We start from the raw sequence: 23807 nt of genomic DNA, 5'->3' as shown, positions 1-23807 counted from the left end.
AACTGACTCGCTATCTGCAAAACTGTCTCAAATGGCATCTCGTCTGCATGGAGATCGAGTAAGAAGAGAGGCCGGGCGAGAAGAGAGTCCAAGGCCAACAGTGTAACGTCTAACTCTCTTCAGCAATAAGAAACAAGCTATTGGCTGTGCAACAACCTCCATGGAGGAAAGACACGGGACACCCACCACCCCCTGCAGGGTCCCCGTTACCTCGCTGATGAGCTCCGACGCTTTCTTTCTCCCTTCAATCTCCAACGTGCCTGGAATGACACAGGCAACACCTCGCATGAAGTTCAGGTCCGAGCGGTACAAATTCTACAAGCAACAACACAGAGAATCAGAAAAGCCAAATTCACGGCACAAGGAAGCAAGGAGAAGCTGGAGGACCCACGACAGGCCAGCATCGTCACTGGAACTTAAGGCCGAGCCGGTCTCTCCAGATGCATCACAGTCAGCACACGCAAACTGCTTCTTAGTAAATGCTCATTAGGGAAACAAAAATGTGGGTCAGAAGGAAATAATTCTGCTGTCACTTGTCTCAGTAGCTGTTTGAAGGACGCGAGGCGGATTTTTATGCTAATGCGGGCTATCAAAAAATAAACGCTGGAGCGCATTGCGGTTAGAAAGTCAGCTGTCTCGGGGCAAATGTGGAAACGGTTTAATAGGTCTTCTAAAACAAAACCCAGCAGCAGAGGGTGGCATTAATTAATTATGGGTTAAGAAAGGACTAATAAATGAATCCGGAATAATCTGGCAAAAGCTTGTCTGAGTCTGTGCGGATGGGGGCGAGTGTATGTACCTAAGTGATTTGGGCTGACAGTTTAAAGGTCCCCAAGTTCATTCCCCTTCAGCCACCAAGGCACCCCCTGGGCGTGCTCCCTTCCAGTCGCTATCAGACAACAGGCAGGGCAAACGAGGGTTCTGCTCTAGTGACAACGGGCCCCCGAGCCGAGCGTGGTGGGTCCCCACTCCTCCAGCTGCTCTCAGGTTCCTGACAGTTTCTGTCATTCAGTAAATGCTGTACACAGGTGTAAAAGTCAAACAGATAACAGACACCCAGGACTGAGCTCCGCTCAGCTCACAGGCACTGCCAAACCAGGAGGCAGGCTCTGTGCGGTGCTTGCTTCTCCAACACAGGCCCATTACTTGCAAATTGCACAGTATGGAAACCCAGCAAGCTGGGAAACAAGGTGAGCACCAAACAAGCGGTTGCTGCAGGTTGGGAAGAGACAGCCTGTATCCCTGGGAGTGAGGAAATCCTTAATGCTCCCCACCCTCCCGGGCCTGCCTGCTTCAGAAAACAGGCTGCACGAGCTAGAAATGCACATCAGAGGGCCTGAAGGCCCCCAGGACTCCTTGAGAGGACCCAGGAAAGACCTTGGGGGCCCTGACTTCCCTGTCCTCCCAGACACCCTCCTCTGCCCAAAGTGGGTCGGTTGCAAAGGGGCTCTGAGCAGCACCCCCCGCCCGGAGATCTTAGGCCTCCTCGGGAGATGAGTGGCTTGGGAACATATGCAGCACCGAGAGGAACCCCCAGTCCAATCTGAGGCCAGAAGCAATCCCACTGCCCAATCCTGAATGTGCAAAACTGTGAACATTGAGGGCATCTTCGTCAGTCACCATCTAAGTTCAAGTCACCCCCCTTTCTCATTCATAGGTGTGTGATCTTGGACAAGCTACGTAATTTCTTGAGCCTCACTACAATTTCTTTGTAAAATGGGCACAAACTACCAATATAGGGTTCCTCTGAGGATTAAATGTGATAATGCATGAACGCGCAATGCTTAGAATTCAGCAGAAATAATCAATGGTTGTTATTATTATTAGATCTGTGCAACTGTGCTTGTTAACAGCTAGGCAGGGACATGGGTGCAGTGTTTCAAAGGGAACCCCAGGTTTAGGACTCCTCACTTCGGAGCCCCCCACTGAGCCAACAGGAGCCGGCAGGTCCCTGCCTCATGGTGGTATCTGAGAGGAAGGGGCCCTGAGAGAGAGGCCGATCCTCCTTACCTCGCTTTGCAACTTGTGAGCTTTCTTGGCACAGCTGAGCCTCAGGTCTTCCGCCAAGGAAGTGTACTGGGGGAGCGGATGTCTGTAGTCCTGGTCGCTGGCCAGGCTCTGAGCCTTCTTGGCATGCACCAGGGTTACCATGTCCAACGGCAGATGGAACTGCGCCTTTGAGTGTTCAAAGGCTTTCTTGTAATTCACCTAGAGGGGCAGACAGATCAACAGCGGCTATTTCAAAGCCACCATTTGCATCAGGACCATCAGGGAGAGCAACTGCATTGCAATTGTCCCAGGTAAGCCTGGGGGATGGTCTTGGCAGGGCCAGTGCTCCTTTCGTACAGGGACTAGCTTAATAACCAGGACTGGTCTCCAAGTCCTGACACTCACACCCCAGCTCGGGGAGGTCATTGATTTAGATGAAGAAGGCCCATGGTTCCCCAGTCGGGAAAAATATGGAAGTGCAAGGGACAGATATAATGTCAAGGATTCCCTTGAACAAGTCTTTAGACCTTCCCGTTTTCCAGAAGCCAGAGGATTCATGGCTAACCTGCACCCTGCCACCATAGTTTCTTCCCATCACCCTCTCAAGTTCAGATTTTAGACACCAGGGTGTCTCCTCTCAAGCTAGTGTATGAAGAGCTTTCTCAAAGCATCAGATGACCTCCGAGGAAATCCGGGAGCCGGGAGCAGGGGAGCGATACTTGGAAAGCCAGTTCTGAACGATGGGGATTCCCAAGAGCCCAACGTGCATCGTGAGGGAGGACGGGAGAGGCCCATTTCCAGACCACAAGCTCCACTACAGACCTTAGAGGAGCTGTCTGAAGGTCTATGAAGCACACTCCAGGCTATCTGGGGAGTCAGATGCATACTCTCCACCTCTTCCTCCTCCATCCATTCTTCCCATTGCCTTCCTGAAACCCCAGCCACTCCTCCCTAATCTCCCACTCCCATCTCTGCTGATCCTCCCCTCGCCCCCAGCATAAAGCCAAGGACAATTCACGTCTAACCCCCTACTCTTAGGTCAGCACCCCAGGACAGAAAGTGGGAAAAAACGTTAGAAACAAGGAAACTGAGGCAGAGAACAAAACGACAGAGAACACATGAAACTATGAAAAGAGCAAGAGATGTAGAGCTGGCTCCATGTCCTGGCTCTGTCCCTTTCTAGCTGACCTTAAGTTAGGGACTGGGCCACTTGGTCTAAGTATTCTCATCGGTAAACCAGGATGACCAACAAGATGAAGTTCCGAGAGATAGTTTGATGGCTAAATGGGACATTGCATGTAAAAGCATTTGGTCCTCTGTAACATGTTGGACACATTAGATTTCATCACTACCATTAGCCAACTCACATGTGTGCAAGAGGACAGTGTATTATACACACGTGTGCCAGCATTCAGAGGGTTGAAATCAAGGGTTACAAACTCAGATGCCTCCAGAAGCCAGACAGGGAGCATAGATGACTAAAGGAGGAAGCAGGGGAGGAGGGGGCGGCTGCACAACCAGGGCAGCACAGATCCCTTCGAAATGGAGCTCTCGGTAACGAACTTCAACTGTAGCCTTGAGGAATCCAAGTCTGGCTTCTGGCCAGAAGCCTAAAACTTCTGCTTAAAATTTTCCATTTTTAAGGGTTTGCAATTCATTCACTCTGTAGACCAAAACACTTCTGCAGTCCAAATCCAGCCCACAGGTCCCCATCTGTGGCCACTGGGCAAAATCATAGAATGTCCAGCCCGGAAGGGAGCTAAGGGGTCCACGAACCTGACCTCTCACTCGACCGAGGAAGACGCTGGAGCCCAGAGAGGCCAGTGGACCTGACAATGCCACACAGCCAGTTCGGACAGAGCCGCTCCCCACAACCAGAAAGGACAAACGACATTGTTAGGTGGGGGGCTCCCAGCTCTGTGGCATTTTCTCCCACTTACTTCACTCTGCAGCGAGCTCGCATACACGGAATGCGCGAGGCTGATATCATCTTCCAAGCTCCGGGAGCCGAGCATCTGCCCTTTCATTTTCTCAAATGCCTCTTTGTATTTGTACTAAAGGGAGAGAGAGCAGGAGAGAGTAACGGCTCAGGGACAAGGGACACGGAATGGAAGAGGTGGGTATTGGGCGAAAATGTTTTGTTCTTTTGACAGTAACTGGGTGAGTTAAAAGAAAACGCACAGGAGTCGTCAAAAGGCCCGTTCTTTCATATGCAAGACTCCCAATGACTAAAGGGCTGGATATGAAATGGCAGGACGTGTTAGCACTCGGGCGGCCCACGCTGGAAGAAGGTGGGTGCATTGTTAACGGTCTCTTCACATCGACTCGCTTTAGGAAAACGCTTGGTGGCAGGTGCATTTCATCTGCCCAGGGTCCATATTTACAGTCCAGCATCTGGCTTTGTACTGTGGCTAGGGGATTTTTTGTTGAAACGTATGTTCTTTTCCACTGGTCATTATCTGATTGCCCTAACAGTTGGGAGAGGAGAAGATATTATCCACAGGCAAAAGAAGGCAGGGGTTAGGGGCGAGAGGAACAAAAATTGGTCAGTGTCAAACACTGCCACTGTAATGGAGGTGGATGCTCACATCACTTATGATTTCACCAGAAGCCTTTGCTGCCTGGAATGGAATGGCATCCAATCTCAGTTTATACCCGCCGTCTCGAAGTTTGCTCCAGGACTCCTTATAACGTGTCTGTTGGGAAGATGCGCACAAATAAAGACCCTCATGTGACCTGGCGGTTTCCTAAACTCCCATGACCAGAATGGAAACCTGGTTTGTTGTGGGGTTTTTCCTCCAGTTGGAGTTAGCGATCACTGTGGCTTAGCAAAAACCAACTGAGAGCAGGATCCTGCCTCATGCCCACCCTTGGAGGGGACAGTCCTGGGGGTCAGGGTTAAAAAGCAAAAGCTCTGGAGACCCAGAGAACCAGACTGCCCTGAGCAGCAAGCTGATTGGAAGAAGGAGGCATGAGGCTGTATTTGCACAGCTCTTTATGCCAGATGAAGAGAACTCAACTGTCTCTATCCTCAACTGTCTCTATCAGAGAGCAAGAAAGCAGGGAGCTGATGGAGGTTGTGGAGGGGAGGAGTCACGTCCCCCAGGGCTCTCCTTGGCAGGGCCGCCAGATATACTCACCAAAATATTCTGATGCTCCCATATCTCAGTCCCTCAGCACAAATGCCCTTTGCACTGAGGCAGTTTTCCCAGTCTCATTCTCATAAATGAGCTTGACTCTTCTGCAGGACCGGCTACCTAATTTGCAGGGCCCAGTGCAAATGAAAATGTGGGACCCCCCCCCCGTTCAAAAATATTACAAATTTCAAGATGGTGACAGTAGAGCATTAAAACAAGCTCTGGGCCCTTCTGAGCAGAGGATGCTGTGCAACAGCACAGGTGCCCTGATCTCCCGTAATTCAAACGTGCCCCTCCCCACCAGCCTCACCTCGCTGATATTCATGGCATTCAGCTTGGCCAGCAGGACTTCCGGGAGGTCGGCTGTCTGTGTGTAATGATGCTTTATGCTTTCTCCTTGTTCCTTGTATAATCTCTGTGGATGCAGAGAGGTTTTGCATTAAACCCAGAAGCTTCCCCCACACAGCCATCAGCTAAGTTACACTCCAGGAGCCAAGGGCACTGCCGCTGCCACCTCCCCATAGAGACAGGACCCCGGGCGCTCTGCCTCCACCTCTGTTTCACAGCTAGTGTGGTGACATGCGCCTCATTCTCTCCCAGCTTCTGTTTCCCCGCTCAGAACATGACAGGCTGAAACTTTCCTCTCAGTTAACACTCCACTTGTAGCCTACTGCTGAGATGGGTGTCAAATGAGAAAATGAGGTCTAGCGAACATCTGGTAATTTTGTTATTAACTATAAGCTATGAGAGGGCATCAAAATTCAGAAGGCAGGAGAGAAGATGGCTCTGCCACAGGGGAGGTTTTCCCTGGACCTACTTCAAATCCTCATCCCGTCCCCCCATCTCAAGGATTCTTGTGCTAATAAATGTCCCCTGGGCGGGTCTGGGGACCCGGAACTCTGATTGGGGCTTATGATATCCCAGTTCTTAGCAATAACACATGGAGCTGGCATCAACCACCAGAGAAAGTTTCTAAACCGGGCTTTTCCATCCCAAATCTTATTAGATGTGTCCAAGTTTCTACGTATCACAGCAGTGCCCCCTAGAGTTGGTTAGGGTAAGGAAGAAGCAGGTATTGTTTTTCTTTGCACAAAAGTTCGTGTTTCTCAGAATTCAATTTGATTCTGATGGGCTGATTATCGAGAAATTATAAATTCCTAAACCCGTAAGAATGTACATCATCCAAAAACATACTCTGACAGGCACTTGGGACATTTCAGAGTGCCTGGTGAATAAGGTACAACCAGAATAATTTGTTCAATTGGGAAACAAGGGAGAGAATTTTGAAACCCCTCCCTCCAAGGTTTGTAAATTTTCTTCGTGGCAGGTTGAATGGTTTGAAGATATTTTGAAGGTGTGTCTGCCCTTTACAAAGATCTGTGGAATCTCTCAGTATAATCAGGCAAACAGGACTAATTTATGTCCTAAAGTTAATTTTTACAGGACTTCAACATTCAGTTTAGTCTCCAATGAACCCCGTGTTAAGAGGACTAAAGGCCAGATCTCGGTTTCACATTATTAAGGGAATATGGGAAATCACTTGAAAGTTTAGTCTAATATGTAGAAATCAGACCCAAATCATTTTCAAAGTCTTTGGGAAATTCAGAAAGCAAGACTTCCTGCCCTTGAGTCCCAGGAAGCCTTAAGCCTGGCTTCAGTATTCCAATTAACAAGAATTTCACCCAAAAGTTCCAGTTCTGAAAACAACACTTTAAAACAAAAGGAGCAGGGAAAGGCCCCACCACAGACAGATCTTTGAGACACACGAATGAGAAGGGATGAGACAGCGTCGGGGCAGTGGGGTGCTGGAGCCCCACTTGGCATTCTAAGAGCAGTAACACCCCATTTGCATCCTAACGAGGAAGCACCCCCGCTAAGGTGTGCCTCAGCAAAGGACAAGACGCTCCTTCATCCTTAGAACAACAGAAGGAGCAAGCCAAGAACCCCTGGGCTTCAATCGCAGTGTTGAAAGAAGAGCCCACTCTCAGAGTCATAATGTAGATACATTATCACGTACATCCACTGCTTGGGTATAACTAATTCTGGCCTGGACCATCTCCGGAGTGTCTTTAATACTGGTAAACTTCAAAGCATCCGGATGCTGACGGTACTTCTTCTGTTGAGCAGAAAAAGATCAAAGCTGTGAATTTTGTGCTGCGCTTTCATGCCATTTGAAAGAGAAAATCATAGGTTGCTTGAGATTAGAGTGAATTTGTGAACATAATTATTATTCAGCTTCCTCCATCTTTATATCCTAGGTGCCTTGGGGTTAATATTTGTTTCAATTTAAGAATAACCTCATGTCAATTAACATTAAAGTATTTCTACCTGGTGCAAAGAAAACATCTCAAAATTAGGTTATACCAGTAAAATACTGTGGGATACACACTCAGGAAAGAATTCTTCTTATAGGCTTCAAATACTGTCTCGCAGTTGTTTACATATCTTAGTTTGGGTCTCCCAAGCAAGAGAGAACAGTCATAGTTACGTTTATCAATTGAAGCTTTCTATTTTCCTTTTACAAAAATACTTAGCAGAGAATATCACAGTCAAAACCCCCGCAATTAATAGTCAGTGATTGTATACTATCCAATCATTTTAGAATCCAGTTCAGTTAACACACACATTAATTCCTTAAAATGTTACAATAACAAGCAAAAGGGTGCTAGTATTGAAAGGAGTTATCACAATTCGAAAGACACTGAAAAAAATTACAAAAAATTCAAATGCTGGCAAAGACCTAGATGCGCAATTCTGACTCTCACACTCACACTTAAATTAATTTCTGGCTATTTTTTAAAATCAAAGTACATTTCCAGGAGACTAGAACAGTTGCTATCTTAATGGAATTATGAAGTGTAGCTTTTCTCAAATCAAATAATTATTTTATAAACACTTCTTCATTTATTGGGTTGGATTTTTGTATAGTGGGTTGTCTTAAGAAGATACAGATCAATATCCAACCAAATGTGGCCCATCACCTGTTTTTGTAAATAAAGTTTTATTGGAACACAACCATGCTTATTCATTTATGTGTTGTCTCCGGCTGCTTTCATGCTACAATGGCAGAGTTGAGTAGTTGCAAGAGACACCATGTGACCCACAAAGCCGAAAATATTTACTATCTGGTCCTTTACAAAAAATGTTTGCTGACACTTGATTTAATTGATAGGTGTGTATGCATTTGTCACTCTTTCATCAGTGCCTGGCATTCTGTCGGAAAATTAAGAGGTCAGCTAATTTGACACTAAACTGGAAACATGCCAAACGGAAATGAGACGCTTGGGAAAAGTTGCTAAAAGATGTCTTGCCTTTCTGAAGTTTGAGGATGGGGATGAAGCATGGAAGATAAGCAAATTTGTTGAGTAAGTTTGTAAAATGAGGTGGAAAATTAAGATCACAGTGTGATAAATGGTTCTAGAAAGATCCGTTGGCTGCCAGACTTAGATGCACGAAGGAGTCATCTTGAAGTCTCAGTTATGTGTTTGATGGTCCTTATTCTTCATGTCCTATTCTGAGTGGGCCCCATATTCAGAGTTTGGGATCATGAATCCTCAAACTTCAGTGTTTACTCCTGTGAGTTTCTCATGTTCATCCTCCTAAGAGAGCCTTTCCTTAATTAGACTGAACTCCCTGGGGCAGTACAGTCTCCACTGGGCTCCCAAGGTCTTCTGAGCCTTGAGTTTTGACTAACCTTCCTAAAAATTAGGCCAGTCTCGGAGAGGCCACTTTTGAAATCAGCTCTGCAACGTGTCAGGTGACTAGAACACTCTCCCATGGGAAAATACCAATGCTGGGCAGGTGTGTTTGAAAAAGCAACGTAGGCGTCTGTCTAACTATACATTCAGTAAGAAAGTCTCCACCTGGAACCAAAACAAGGTTCCAGGTGGCTCATCGCCAAGGCTGAAGTCTTCTGGGGCTATGGCCATTATGGTCTCCTCCCCACCCAGAAAAGTCCAGGAAGACCAGGCTACTCTGAAGGCAACTAAACAGATGCTCACTTGCCTCTGAGCAAGTCCCTCCCCAAACAGACATGAACACAGGGGGATGTGGGTTGTTCGAGGGTGTGCAGCCTCTGTGTGAACATGAGCCAACACCAACTCCCTGGGGTGTCGAGGCCAGTGGTTCTCCACCTTTTGTCAATGTCTGGAGACATTTTTGGTTGTCACAACTGGGCAGAAAGTGCTGCTGGCATCCAGTGGGTGGAGGTCAGGGATGCTGGCAAACATCCTGCAAGGCCCAGGACAGCCCCCACAACAAAGAATTATCAAAATATCAATAGTGCTGAGGCTGAGAAACCCTGATCCAGTCTCTAAAACATCTGCCCAATGAGACGCTCCAAAAATGTGAGGAAACGTCTCTTTTTATAAGCCGTAATGCCTCTGGGTCCAGCTAGGGTGGCTACAAGTAGACAGGAGTGAGATTTAAATAGAAGCGAGACTCCCAACAAGGAAGCACCGTGTCACATGTCCACCACCACGTGAATATTCAAAAGCTATTTACACTGTGGCAGAAAAAGAGAGAGAAATTTGCGTAAAGTCACAAAAGGGCTTTCGGGGTGCAATCAATGTATCTTTTCATCATCTCTCCCATGTTGCATCATTAAAAAGGTAAGTTGGTGGGTAGCAATTGAGCTGCGTTTGATTGTCATTATTATTCATAATATCATTTGTCATCCACTTTGTTTTTGCCAGGGCTCTATGGGCCCCCACTGGTGTGTGTTTGGTATGTGGTTTCCCTCTAATTACCAGCCCTAGTCTGGGTTTTGAGGCCTTTCATGTAGCTTTGCCTTTTTCTTTGCCTTTTGAGGGGAAATTATTTTAATTTTATACAGAAATGCCGCGCCTAATGCAGCCAGGCCTGTTGCACGCTGTCGGGAAATCTCACCTCGCTAATGAGTTCTCCTGCCTTCTTCGCCTGCTCCACATTTAATGACCCGGTGGCGACCCAGCCCGTGCCTTTCATCCACTTCACATCTGCCCTGTATTGGTTCTGACAAAGGAGAAAGAAAAAAAAGCGGGCCATTGTTGGTGCACAGACATTTAAAGGGCTATTAACGGCTCCCCAATGTAGCCTTGGTGCCAGCTGAGCCAAATTAGATGCCACTTTTGTCTTACCCATTTCTGCACAGTCACAAGTAGGGCTCCAAAATGTAAATTAATTTCCCCTTTAATTGGCGCCGTTGGCCGCTGGCGGCCTCGGCCACGCCCAGCACCACTGGGGGCAGAGCGGGAGGGGCGGACCCGCCTTGTCCCTCGTTATAGCCTCACTCTGCCTCGGCAAGAGGAGCGTCCTCATTGTCTGCTTTCCCCGTTTTCTTGTTTAAAACGACATGCAGGGGAGAAGAAAATGAGAATTCACAACAGAACCCAGGTGGGGAGCTATTTGTGGGAATTTCACAAGCCATCCAGGCTTCCCGCGGTGCCCATGCCTTCCTACCACCTCGATGCAGGTGCCAGGCTGGGGTAGTTCTCATTTCTTTACTTGCCACTGAAGAAGTCATTTTAATGGAAAGCCATGTAAATGGACACTTCTCTAAAACTGGCATATCACCTGTCTATCCTGAAACAGCCTGACCTGGAAGGGTGTGTCTACACTGCGCCCACGCACCGCCCCGTGGAACAGTCTGGCTGCCCCAACCTGCCTTCTCAGTTCACCCACTTTCTTGTATAAGAGTCAACAGAAGACAGAGGAAAACAGCACCAGGTTGTAAGATTAGCGAGCTGCTCATTCTAGAAATGGGGTTCCTAAAGTTGGTGCCGTCTCAGAGATGTTCTCCCAGGGCAGGTCGCTGTTAAGAATGTTACAAATATATTTCCCCCCCGGCAATGAAAAGAAACATGGAAAACATATGTAGATCAGAATTCCAAGAAAAGAAAAGTAGCTTTATGATTTTCTGTTTGGTAGGATAGCATCTAAAATGGGCATAATTTGAATGAAAGTTAAACCACCAGGAAGGTAAAATGTTTCCCCTTAGGGATCCAGAAACAGGTATGTCAAAGTATAAATTGTTGTCTTGAGGGCTTGGGGAAAACTTGCACCGACACTAGCACACACACACGCATGCACAGGCAGAGCTTACGTCACTCTGTAGACCGTAGGCCTTCTTGGCCCATTCTACTTTCATGTCAGTGGGCAAAGCCGTGAAGTGATGCGACGCCGTCTTGTAGCCTATGTCTGTGGCTAAATGCTGAGCCTTGCGGGCGTGCGCAAGGTGGATCATGTCCAGGGAGACGTGGCACTGGGCTTTGGTGTCTTCGAATCCCCTCCTGTACTCCAGTTCACTCTGCAGCTTAGACATGTGCAGCGAGTGGCTCATCTGCGAATCTCCCTGGGCACCCTTTGCCCCAATGAGCTTCCCTCTGGACCTCTCATAGTCCTCCTTGTACTTTACCTAAATGGAGGAAGAGAGCAGGGAGGTTAGAATCTCCTACAGGAATTGTTAAATTTCAAACCACAGGCATGCATGAAAGGTAAAACAAAGCCATACAACAGAATCCTATTAGAATTAGTGTCATAACAACTTTGCCTCCTTTGAACAACTGATATATTTCCTAACATCAAACAGGGAAATAAAATATTATTACTCATTATTTCCTTTTTCACCTCAGCTGCCAGAAAGCTCAGAGTTAAACTGAAGGGTCAGCTATAGGACAGTCTCCTCCCAATTTCTGGTGAAATTCCATCTTTTGTCTAAGTTATTTGAGATCACTTCCTGGATTTATTTTTAAGTATCCTATTACTTTCATAAAAGCCACTTTGAAATTCTTTTTGGTAATAGTGAGGACATTATAAATAAAAAGTAGTTATGAAATGAAAAAGACACAGAATATCCAAAATATAATTGCTGTTTGAGAAAGGAGCTCAAATTAAAGAATGACTGGGGTAGATATAAATATTTAGGAGATGGGGAGCAAAAGGCAGCATATTGACCTGAAAAAAAAAACCCACTAGGCCAAGAGTAATGAGGATCATAACAAAGAATAAATATGGAAATGCTCTATAAACTGGAAAAGGATACCACTGTGCGGCATCATTCTCAACCTTATCCTTGCTGTGGCCAGCAGGAGACTCGGGCTCTGCTCTTATCTCTGCCAACGACAGCAGCAGCAGTATCAACATCAGCCACCATTTACTGAACACTTCTTATGAACCAGGCATGGCATAACCTGTGCCACTGAAAGTGCATCTGCAGATCGGCTGGTTTGTAAAATGGTACCCGTTGGTGAGAGAAGGAGCTTGTGGAAGAATGTAAATCAACCACATCACCAGGCCACTGTTTAGTTCAGCTGATACCTATATACATTTAGGTCTGTATAATACAGATACAATATAAATATATACACAATAAATAGATATTACATTATATATGTATTGTGTGTGTGTGTACATTTTTTTTCGAAGTGAGACTTTCTCAGTGAAGGAAGCAGAGTCTGACTTACATGCTGGCCTGGGCTCCTTACCTCACATCAGACTTGCAACAGACTGCACTGGGCTATAGAACACTTAAAATACATCAATTCACTTCATTTCGTCGTAACCACTTTGCAATTCCCAATTTACCAATGTGTTAACTGAGATTTCGAAAGGTTGAACAACCTGCCTGAAGTCACAACGCTAGTAGGTGACGGAGCTGGGATTTTATCCAAGATCTATCTGACCCCAGAGCCTGGACTCCTAACCATTAACAGGCCACAGCATGCTTAGAAAGTCATGGAATGCCCCTGGGCATCGTTTGTCTGTAAAATGAGCGGTTTGGATGACTACTCTTGCTACTTCCACTAATAATAAGTTTCCACTTACCAAAAACCGATATGTGGCAAGCAGTGTGGAAGGCACTTAAGAGGATTATCTTGTTGCAAGGTGGTTATACTTATCTCCATTTTACAGATTAGAACTCTGAGGCTCAGAGAGATTAAGAACCTGCCCAGACCCTTTCCGACCCTCCCAGATGTAAAGGGCGGATTCGCAGTGTCCTGGAGAAGACAGAGATCGACTCACCTCGCTGGCCAGGTCCCTCTTGGCTTTGGCTGCCAGGAAGGCCAAGGAGTCGAGACGCAGCTCAAACCCTTTAGCCTTCTGGTTTTCCCAGCTGCTTTTATACAGTTTCTAAGGGGATTTAGGAGACAAGAAATCATCCTCATGTGAGAGGGCTTTCCTAGACTCTGTAACAACCTCTGTAGGAGGCAAGCACCAACTACATCTTTCCACGGAAACCCTAAGAGCCATAGAAGCCGTGTAACCGCAATACAGACAGGCTTCCTTATTCCTGCCTTAAGGCCTCTTGACACAGGGCTTCTGTCAAAAGAAGCAGCAACTGAACTCCAGAAGCCTTGAAAACTACTAGGAGTCTTCATGGAAGCCTCAGAGACATAGCACTGCACAACACACAGCAACACGTCTGAAAAGTCTGTTCTCTATCTCTGGTCACATACCCCACCCAGCCCAGCAACTGCCCCACCTCCATTCCTTTCTCTTTTTGCCCCCGGCCTCTAGTCCACTTGGGTCTTTTCCTTGCTCCTCCCATTTCCTGTCCTGCTCCCACCTCCAGATTTCACGTACTTTCTTCTGGAAGTCTCCCCTGCCTTTCTGTATGTGAATCAATTTAGCACCTGTAGCTCTTTCTAATTCCCCCCTCTACCCATTAATTGGATCAAGACCCTAGAAGCTGAGTGGAAGATATAAGGAAGGCCCCCTCCTTAGAAGACGGAGAAGGGAAAAGTTGAGACTATGTATGTTTTCGTGTCTAAGAGTAAAGCTACCCTGTGCACATTCCCCCAAGTGCTTTCTGTATATTAGCTCATTGAAGCCTCATGGCAACCCAGTGAGGAAGGGGCTAGTAGTACCCTCATTTTACCAATGGGACAACTGAGAGCAAAGAATTTGCCCAAGGTCACACAGCTAGTAAGTGACAGAACCCAGGATTAAACCCAGGCAGTTGGAGTTAACATCTGAGCTCTTACTCACTCTCCTCTATCAATACTCATGCTGTTTCATCTCCGACCCTGGACCAAGCACTGCCTCCCTACCCCTTCATATGGAGTGGTCCAAGCCTCCCACCAGCTCATTCCTATGAAAGGTTGTCCTTCCCTCCCCCTGAAACACTGGTCAGGAACAAGATCTGCTGGACTAGCTGTGTACAATGACCAGATGTATGAAACCTCAGTTGATGTATCAATACGGCTGGTGGGGTTTGTCAACCAGATGCCTACACACAGGGAAGCAGGGCCCTTGGTTGCCCACTCTCCCTTGCTGTACCTCACTGAGATTGGCAGCGTTGGCTCGGGCCTGTAAGAAGAGAGGCTCGTCTTTGCTGATGCTGTATTGATGGAGAGACTGCTCATTCCCTGCCTTGTAGGCCACCTGTTGGGAGAGAGCACTAGGTCAGGGGCAGGCGGCAGGGGTGGAGGTGGGTGGCATGGCTTGTTTGACTCTTCTGTGACTTGCACGAGAAGTTCTTTACAAAACCAACCAGACAAGATACTGGCTGGCAGGATACGGTAAATGAGGTTAAGGCAGGAGAGGTGATGGGAGAAGGAGAAGCAGCAGCGAGGAGCTGGGAGAAGAATGTGGCCAGGGGACCAACCTGAGAACCTCTCCAAGGTTTTTGTTTTCACACCTTTCCCTTGAGAAGCCATTGACCTTCCCAAGCTGTTCCCATCTACACCATCCACGGCCACAAAAAGGAACCCAGCAGAGGGCTCAGATGAGCACAGACTCCCCACATGGGAAAAGTAAGAAGGTCTCTGCCCCCTGCACCCCTATAATCAATCTTAGTGCATTTGCACATGTTGACACCTGGAAAGTGAACAGTGACCAAAGCATGAGTGAATATCTCCTCCATGAAAACTTCTCTTTCTTGCTCTTTCTCTCTTCCCCCTCCCCACTTGATTTTCCAAACAGTGGCTTTCTGCTGACTCTGAGTTATGTTGATAGCATCCTTTCTTGCAGGTGTACCTGGACCTTTGGGAAGGAAAGCTAGTACTGTCCTGGCCAGACTGTAGCAACTACAGCTCCTGCTCAGTGCAAGAGCAGAGTACACTGATGTGTGAACAATGTATGCGATGCTCATTGTTCTGCCTCCCACATTTGAGCCCAAGTGGGCATGACACACACCCATCCCACAAGCAAATGTTGTCCTCCTCCAAGATAATTCTCTACTGGCTCCAGAATTATGGAGTCTATGACGAGATAGAAGAAGAAAGAAAGAAGAAGAAAGAAGGAACTAGACAATATCGAAAGATAAAAAGGAGTAACATCAGTGGGCATCTATCCTTACCAACCAGGGGAGAAGTGTGGTAGGTGAGCAGGGAGGCCTAGCGTCCAGGTCCCAGAAACAGCCTGGAAGCCTGTGGAAAGCTGAGTGTAGCCTATATAAAGGAAAGGCTCTTTGGTTCCCAGATCGTGTCTGGGCAGCACCTGCTGTTGTCCCTGGAGGTTCCCGGGCCCATGACACAGCAGCTTGGTGGAGAAAGGGCAGCCCAGGACTCACCCCACTCTGCAGCTCCTGGCTCTTCTTGGCATGCTCCATCTGGGAGCTGTCAGCCACACTGGTGAACTTCAGCTCATCCACCCTCTGCCTGTAGTTTTTCTGTTTCCAAAGAAAAGGGACCCCAAAGTATTAGGATCGGATTGCTCCCCACCACACACATGTACACTTTCTATGACCCATTTCTTTTGGGGGAACATTCCAGCTGGTCCTGCAGCTTAAACAAGACCACACAGACATGAGACAGCCTGCTCTGGTGAGCTTGTTTTAGTTGCTCCTACTGAATGGGGACTTGAATTTTCCCCTCAGTAAATCCTATATTTCACCGTGTGCCCTGGGATGTGTTCATTTTATAAATCTAGGTCTGACACAGGAGAGCAAGGTGGAGGGAACTTGGACTTTGCAACCATGAAGACCAAGATCCAAATCTCGCCTCCACCTCTTTCCAGCTTCATGACCTTAGGCACATCACTTAATCACCTGAGCCACTCACACTTCAACTGTACAATGGGGAAAACAATAGAGCTGCCTCACTCTGAGGTGGGGCTGAGGCTTCAATGCCATGCTCTCCATGAGTGGAGTCCTTGGACAGAGTACGCGTTCGCTGCTTTAGTCACTACCGTTATTCATGGTGCCACCACGAATATCCAGAAAGCATCTGCCCTGGATGGGAAACGCCAGGAGCCACAGACAGGAGGCCACTGGTCAGGTGGGATTCACCCTCATAGTGTCTGAGTGTTCCAGATCACTGAGGTCTTGTCCTCATAGTGTCCCCATCTCACAGCCACAAAATCATCGGCAAAGTTTCAAATGTACTAATTCTGTCCCCACATGAGGACTTCTTGTCCTTTCCGGAGGTTAGTTCCTCTGGTTTTTCCACTGGAGTTGCCAAAGTTGATGGGAAAGGAGGCTGCTGAGGATGGCTTGTTGAAGGAAAAGCTTCACAAGGTGGGGAGATCAGAGATGAGCAAATCCCTCAGTATCATCAACAAGAGGGTTATGGATGAACTCAAAATAGGGATTGGAATATTGAAAACTCCAAATTTTCTCCCTTTAAGAAGAAAGAATTCTAGCGAAAATATTCCAAAGAGACTTGTAATTTCCTGTCTACTTCCAGTGTGTTGAATGGTAAAACTCCTTCACCACATAATTGAAGGAAGTCGTATTGCCCTTCCATGCCTGGAAATTCCTGGCCATCCCAGACCCTGCATTGGTCAAATGATAAGTATTTATTGAGGAGCCAAGAATCCACCCTGTACAGGAGTCAATAGGGATGTAAAAAATGCAAAGGAGATGATATCTTGCTGGCCCTTGCGGAGTTTAAAAATTAGTAGGCACAGGAAGTGAGATAGAAACCGATGTTCCTAAGGCTGCATTCATTCCTAAGGCTGGTGAGGCCCCTCACCGCATCCCTATCCAAGACAAATGGGGCTCTGAAAATGGTCTCAAAGAAGCTAAATAATAGGAACCCTAAAGTGTTATGCTCTTCTCTCTACCTTCTTTATTTACACATTCTAGCCTTAAATGCGTTTGTGTCTGAGAGAAGGATGAGTGCAGTGAAAAAATAAGAGTAAATTACAAAATGTGCTTTGGGGATGCAATATGGCTTAATGGTTAAGAGTTGGGGCATCAGACCACACTGGATACAGATCTCAACTCTGCTACTTACTTGAAGTGGGACTTTGTCTCACTTTCCTCATATGAAAAATGGGAATACTAATAGGATAATAACAGTGTGTACTTACATAGGGCTGATGTGAGCAATAAATGAGCAATATGCATGTACCACTCTCAAAGGGATCCATAAATGACAGCAATGAGTGCTTAATTATCATCAGTCCACAAATGGCGGCTATTATTATCGCTATTATTACCACTTGCAAGAGATATGCCGAATCAGCCTTCCTGGCCTCGAAACAAGAATCCCCTTTGAAGATACCAAAGAGAGTTCCTGAAATAGTCACATCTCCCAATGAAACGCCCTTCAAAAGTCCTCCTCTGCTGCCGCCAAAGCCGGCTTTACACGGTGTAGAGAGAAGCACCGGCTTAGAGTCGCAGGGATTTTGAAGAGTAGCCTGTCCAACGTTCTCATTAACATTAGACTCTCTGATTCAGAAGGAATCAACGCACCTCACACAGCAAACACGTTTTCCCCACATGCTAATTGACTGTGCATTACCACCCTTCTCAACTACTCTTTGGATGCAACTGCTACTTAAGGTAAATTGCTGGGCTTCTTACAAACACCTCCCCAAGAAGTTTAAGGTGTGGAAGCTTACTTCAGGATGTGCTACAGGTACACAGTGACGAAGTACCCCTCTGAGTCACACTCAAAATAAGCCTGGGGCATGGGGGGAAAGAAGCAGAAGAAAAGATCGCTCTTGGTGATTTATGGCTGAGAACTACCGGAGGCCAGGGTCAAAGCTCAGGTTACCTCGCTGACCAGCTGTCCAGCCTTCTTGGCCTGTTCCAAATTGAGACTGCCCTCGGTCAGCCACCCGACTCCTTTCATCCATGCCAGGTCGGCCTTGTACTGCAGCTGCAAGAGAAAAACCAAGCTCTAATCGGACACACGGATGCAGGTTGGGCAAAGTTGAGGGAGAGTTAGGAATATCCTTGCTCCTGCATTGTCTTCCTAGAAGGACTGCTCCCTACTCTTTTAGACTCTTGCAGAACTCTACTTGGGGGGTGAAGCCACTGGGCCCACCTTGTAACCAAAAAAGCATGTTCTACCTTAGCGCTGAAACACCACAACCTTATCAAAAAGAGGGCTTTTCAGAACTTTTGACCAAGGACCTTACCTGCCAACCTGAAAAATTTCCAAGATTTACTTACTATTTTCAACACTTGCTTCCCCTTGAATCATCGCATTACCATCTTGACTTTCACCAAAGCTCTGAGCCCCAATCCTCCATTCTCTAGTCTCCGTTGCCTCGACTGTATCTCTATCTCTACCTCCCCATCCATCCTCCCTGGGCCCAGCACATCTCAGCGGTTCCTCCTAGTCCTCTGAATTATCTACTAGACTCACATACAGGTTCAAAATCACTCTGAAAGTGTCACTGTACCCAATTGCAGGAGATGTGTGGGGAGCACCAGCAATGAGTGAGGGCTCACCTCACTCTGGAGCCCGTAGGCTTTCTTGGCCCACTGAGTTTTCATATCTTCAGGCAGCACAGTGTATTCATGCAGTTTTTTCCTGTAGTCCAGGTCACTGGCCAGAGCTTGGGCCTTCTTAGCATGCCTGATGTTCACCATGTCCATGGGCAGGTGAAAGTGGGTCTTACTCTTTTCAAAGCCTTTCTTGTATTCAACCTGAAAAGTACCAAAACAAGGCCCAGTACTTGAAGCCTGCCTTTGCAGGAATGATGTAAAAACACAAGGAAGAAGCCCAGGCTTCTACGAGGAATTGACACTCTGGACAATGTCACCCATCTGTCAGAAAGATGTGACCCAAATCCTGTAAGGTGGCAGCACCAGGGAGCCAAGGTTCCTCACTACTTTGTCTCTGGGAAGAATGCCTCCCACCCAGCCTGAATCTTTTTACCTGGCTTCTCCAGGAGGAGAACACTCTATCCAGGGTTTCTATAGAAGCTTTAAGAGGCAGAATAACAAAGCCTGGGTTCCAGAGCCAGACAAGCTTGAGTTCAAACCTCATCTTCCCTTTGTCAGCTGGATGACCTTTCAAATGTCATAGCAACTCTCAAAGGGCTCAACTTCCTCAGAGGACTATCATGATAAGCAAACGAAATAGTAGCTGAAATCCCTTAGTGCAGGGACTGGCATATAGCAAACACTTGATAAATGTTGGCAATGATGATGGATGGTCGTGATGATGGTGATGGTGACGGTGGTGATGGTGATTATGGTGATGCTGGTTGTATGGTGGCAAGGAAAGGTAGTGTGCTACCCTAGAAGCAGTATGGTGCCAACAAGTAAGAGTTCTGGGACCTAATTCTCTACCCCTCCACCACTGCCATTGACTACTATCTGACTTTGGGCAAGACAATTTTTTTGGCCACAGTTGCACCAACTGCAAATAGGAAATGCCAATTTATTCTTGGTCTAAACTGAAGCCAAATTCTCAATGTCTCTGTCTGCTTCATGACTATGTACTTCATGGGGCTTGTTCTGTAGGCACATCCAAAATGGCGACCCGAATGTCAACTCTCTTATTCTATTCAAGCCATGGCTCCTTAATGACTCATCAGGTAATTATATCTCACTGCACCATTGGAGCATTATAAGCTGGCCTCACAGCTTGGAGCAGCAATTGTAAAGCAGAAACCCGATGCTCATGTGTCCTTTTTGCTGTTCAGCCTTGGCAGGGAAGACTTGATTAGACACCAACTCTGTCTCTTGTAACAGAACTCTCCTTCCCCAGAGGATTTTGACTAGTGACATTTACCATGGTTAATCTCCAGCCATTACAGTTGTTTACAAGCAGCGTTGTTTTGATTGGTTGGAGCCTGGATGCCCCAGTTGTTTGCTAACTATTTTGAATACCATGTGTGTTTGCGGCCACAGGATTCCTCCAGGACATCACCACAGTACACAGGGTGCTTGCTGTCTAACTCTCCCAGAAGAATGAAGCTCCAGTAGGGAGGGACCCTTTACGTGGTATTCATTCTTACAGCCCCAGTGTCTCGCACAGGACCTTGCCCATATTTGGTGCTTGGTAAACATCTGTGGAATGAATACACGTGGCCGACACCTTTGTACCTTGATCAGGAGATGCTGATAACCCTTAGGGGCCACTCTACTCATCTATTTTAAAAGAGCAGTATGCTTTGGCAAAATATAGAAATGGAACAAACTTCTCGCCCAAGCCAGGAAAGAAATTGTAGGTGGAAGTCAATAAAGAGGTAGCAGTCCCAGATGAAGGCCTGGAAAAACTTTATAAGCAACTCAACTCTAAGTAAAGGGTTGAGGGAGAAAAGAGTTTACCTCGCTGCTCATCTTGGCAACCTGCAGGGAGTGGAGGAGCCTCGAGTCTGTCGTTCCCATGACTTTGCCTTTTGTTTTTTCATATTCTTCTTTGTATTTAATCTTGAGACAAAGAAGAAAGTCTACTGTGAGTGAGAGAGAAACTTTGCCCTCAAAGGGCCTCTGGTTTGAACAAGTGCAGGAAGAACAGTTCTGAAAAAACACCTCCCAGTCTTTTGTGCCCAAGAGAAGATAAAAAAGTATTGCGACGTTTACATTAACAGTCATTCTTTTTTCCTGCAGGACCACTGACATTTTATGGGAACCATTTCTTATGCATTTCTGAGTTAATGAGAGGAAACCTACGTTGCTAGCGAGCTCTCCAGAGGCTTTGGCGGCCAGCAGAGACATGGCATCCAGCTTCATCTCAAATCCTTTCCCCTTTGTCTTCTCCCAGCCTTCTTTGTACTTAACCTGACAAACAAAAACACAGGTGAATAGGAGTCGCTATCCATATTCCTGCCAAAAGTTGAACAGAAATTTAAAAAAAAATTGCAAAAAACAGCAAAGTTGGTTTCTTCATCTGTTTACAAAGCAGAATCTTGGCTGTTATTATCAAAATGATCACAGCAATGATTAACTGCCATGCAGGGCAGTGGTAATGGGACAGGACAGAGAGAAGACCCACGTGTCCATCCGAGCTCCACTGTTTCCTGATCATGTGACCTTGGGTAAATCACTTTACCTCTTTTAGACCTTGGTTTCCCATTTTCACAAAGAATATCGTATTATGTGTCTCTGGGTTGCCGTGAGAATAAACTGGATATAACATATGAAAACAGATCTTAAGCTGGGCAAGTGCAACATAGATATAAAGTTTTAATATTGCCATGGTAACAACACTTACTGTTTATTGGCCTTTTCCTAAACGCCTTCTACTCAACAATTCTAAGTCTTCTCATTAGGCCTGTGAGGCTCGGAGACATTAACAACCTCAAATGTGGTCATGGGTTAAAAATGGTAGTGCCAATGTCCAACTCAAGTCTATCCTGTACCAAAGCCCATGCCACTAACTGTGTCCCTACAGTAAATACCTCCTTGGGGTTATGACAATTGAATAATCCCATATGGACAGGGCCTAGCATAGAACAGGCATTTAAAAAATGTTAGTTCCTTTTGTTTCCTCTCATGCCCCACAAATCCCACCTAGAATGCGAAGCTTAATCACAGCCCACTTGTGACTCCAGGCAGAACCTGGTGATTAAGATTGATCTTCTTAAAACTCAAATTTTCTCTGCAAAGCAAAGCAGCAGTTGGAAGTTACCGGGATGATGATGATGATGAAGATGATATGTTTGTTTGAGAACAGACTGTACACATGCTCACATACTGAGAATGAAATTGCTATGACCAATTTATCCCCAGTGGATGACCATGTGCCATGAGACAGCAAAATTCAAAATTATGACATGATGGTGCCTTTGCTGAACCTCTCCTGTGAACAGAATAGTCCCTGCTCGTTGCCACTGGTGTCTCCATTTTCACATCTGTTACATAACCCCCACCACGTCTCAGGCATGTTGTCTGCCTACCTCACTAAAGAGTTCGGCATTGGTTTTGGCCTTCACCAGCTGAGGTACATCCTGTGGCAATGTGTAATTCAACTTATTTTTCTCATAGTCAGCGCGGTAATTCACCTGTTGGATTTAAAATAAACCCTCAGGGTAAATGCAAGTTTTTATATGGGCAGCAGGAGAATTTTGGAGATAACATTTTCCTTTTCACTTTCCCCTTAGACTCATAGCAGAGAAGAGTTTCCGGAAAAGGCATTTTACAAGGAAGCCTGTAATTTTACGAATGTTTTAAATTAACAGATTGAAGATGCAAAGGAAGAAAGAAACGACTGAAAGGCACACTCAAGTTATGAGTTTGCAAAAGATTTCCCTGTGGCCAACTCACTGGCTCTTCTTTAAAGCACTTGAGGGTCTGAAACTTATTTTTTTAACTTGCTGCATTGCTGGACGTCTTGCTGTATGCAGGGTAGATACTCAGAGTGATTATCAAGTGCCTGCCCACATTGAAAAAAAGCCAACTTAAATCACAGAAAAAAGAGGCAACCAGACATTGATGTGATGTCTCATGGAAGAACACAGCAGCATCTGAGAAGCCGTCTTGCCCCCAAATTAAACCTGAACCCGATCAAGTCTATAGATCCAACTACTACTTTATAGGACATTTGGAGGCCAGAGGACCATGTGAAGTCCACACGGGGATACAGTCAGCAAAGCTCCGGCCGTGGGAAACATTTGAGGATAAAGTATCCAATTTCTTTAACAACTTGTGAGAAAAGCAAAGAGATAAAGAGGAAAAGTTTAATATGAAAAGAGTCTTAAAGACATATCAACCAATCACAAAGTGTGGACCTTATTTGGATCCTGACTCAAACAAACTATAAAAAAAAAATATAGCCTTACGAGACAATTTGAATGTTGAACGCTAATTGGACATTGGTGATATTAAGAATTATTGTTAGTTTTGGTGTGATATATTAAAATGTATAAATATGTTTAAATTTTTTATCTTTCAGAGATTCACAGTAAAATATTTACAGATTAAATTATATAATACCTGGGGTTTTCTTCAAAATAATACGGGAGGGGGGAAGTGGGTGGGCAGATAGATGGAGCAAGACTGGCCATGAGTTGATAGTCGTTGAGGCTGGGTGATGGGCACATAGGGATTTATTATGCTATTCATTCTACTTTTGAATGTATTTGAAATTTTCCATAATAAAAAGTTTAAAGGAAGGGGGTCATTTCACGATTGTAATAAGACATATGCCACCATTAACAACAGTCAAACCCTTGGGAGCCCGATATCCAGAGGCCACAAGTCCCCCACATCTGGCTGGGCGGGGACACGTCACTCACATGACTCAGTTGCTGGGCATTGATTTTGGCTTGAACGATCTGAGGGGTGTTGGTCACAGAGCTGTACTTCAACTTGTCAATGCTTTGCCTGTAGTTGACCTGGGTAAAAAGAGGTACAAGAAGATGTCACTTGCACTTATCTCTAAGATTTCTTTAACTCCCTCCCCCTAAACCCAACAGAGCCGCAATTCTCAAATCACTAGAAAAACAATCAAAGATTCCAATTGGAGACCAACAGACACTCCAAGCCCACAGTGAGAAAAAACAATACACTAAAGATGAGTGACTTGAACAGGCAGCTCATAAAAGAAGTCAACTAAATGGCCAGTGAACACA

General features: G+C 46.1%; 1 protein-coding gene across 7 annotated transcripts in view; it reads right to left on the bottom strand.

Moving 5' to 3' along the window:
• NRAP (nebulin related anchoring protein) overlaps window positions 1-23807 on the bottom strand; it is a 69631-nt gene that overhangs the window by 19655 nt on the left and 26169 nt on the right. For all 7 annotated transcript variants that reach the window (XM_070482875.1, XM_044750544.2, XM_070482893.1 and 4 more), the window contains exons 15-31: window positions 23472-23570; window positions 22134-22238; window positions 20908-21015; window positions 20563-20664; window positions 18733-18930; window positions 18050-18154; window positions 15619-15717; window positions 14385-14489; window positions 13128-13235; window positions 11209-11520; window positions 10014-10118; window positions 7144-7242; window positions 5437-5541; window positions 4578-4685; window positions 3930-4043; window positions 2011-2208; window positions 211-315 (exon numbers count right to left, since the gene is read on the bottom strand). In XM_070482875.1, the coding sequence (XP_070338976.1) occupies window positions 211-315; window positions 2011-2208; window positions 3930-4043; window positions 4578-4685; window positions 5437-5541; window positions 7144-7242; window positions 10014-10118; window positions 11209-11520; window positions 13128-13235; window positions 14385-14489; window positions 15619-15717; window positions 18050-18154; window positions 18733-18930; window positions 20563-20664; window positions 20908-21015; window positions 22134-22238; window positions 23472-23570 (2175 nt within the window). The remainder of the gene's footprint in view (window positions 1-210; window positions 316-2010; window positions 2209-3929; window positions 4044-4577; window positions 4686-5436; window positions 5542-7143; window positions 7243-10013; window positions 10119-11208; window positions 11521-13127; window positions 13236-14384; window positions 14490-15618; window positions 15718-18049; window positions 18155-18732; window positions 18931-20562; window positions 20665-20907; window positions 21016-22133; window positions 22239-23471; window positions 23571-23807) is intronic.

The sequence above is a fragment of the Equus asinus genome, chromosome 2 (genome assembly GCF_041296235.1).
Source record: "Equus asinus isolate D_3611 breed Donkey chromosome 2, EquAss-T2T_v2, whole genome shotgun sequence".
Taxonomy (NCBI): Eukaryota; Metazoa; Chordata; class Mammalia; order Perissodactyla; family Equidae; genus Equus; species Equus asinus.
Note: the sequence above shows the minus strand (reverse complement) of the source record. Positions and strands in the feature narration are given on the sequence as shown.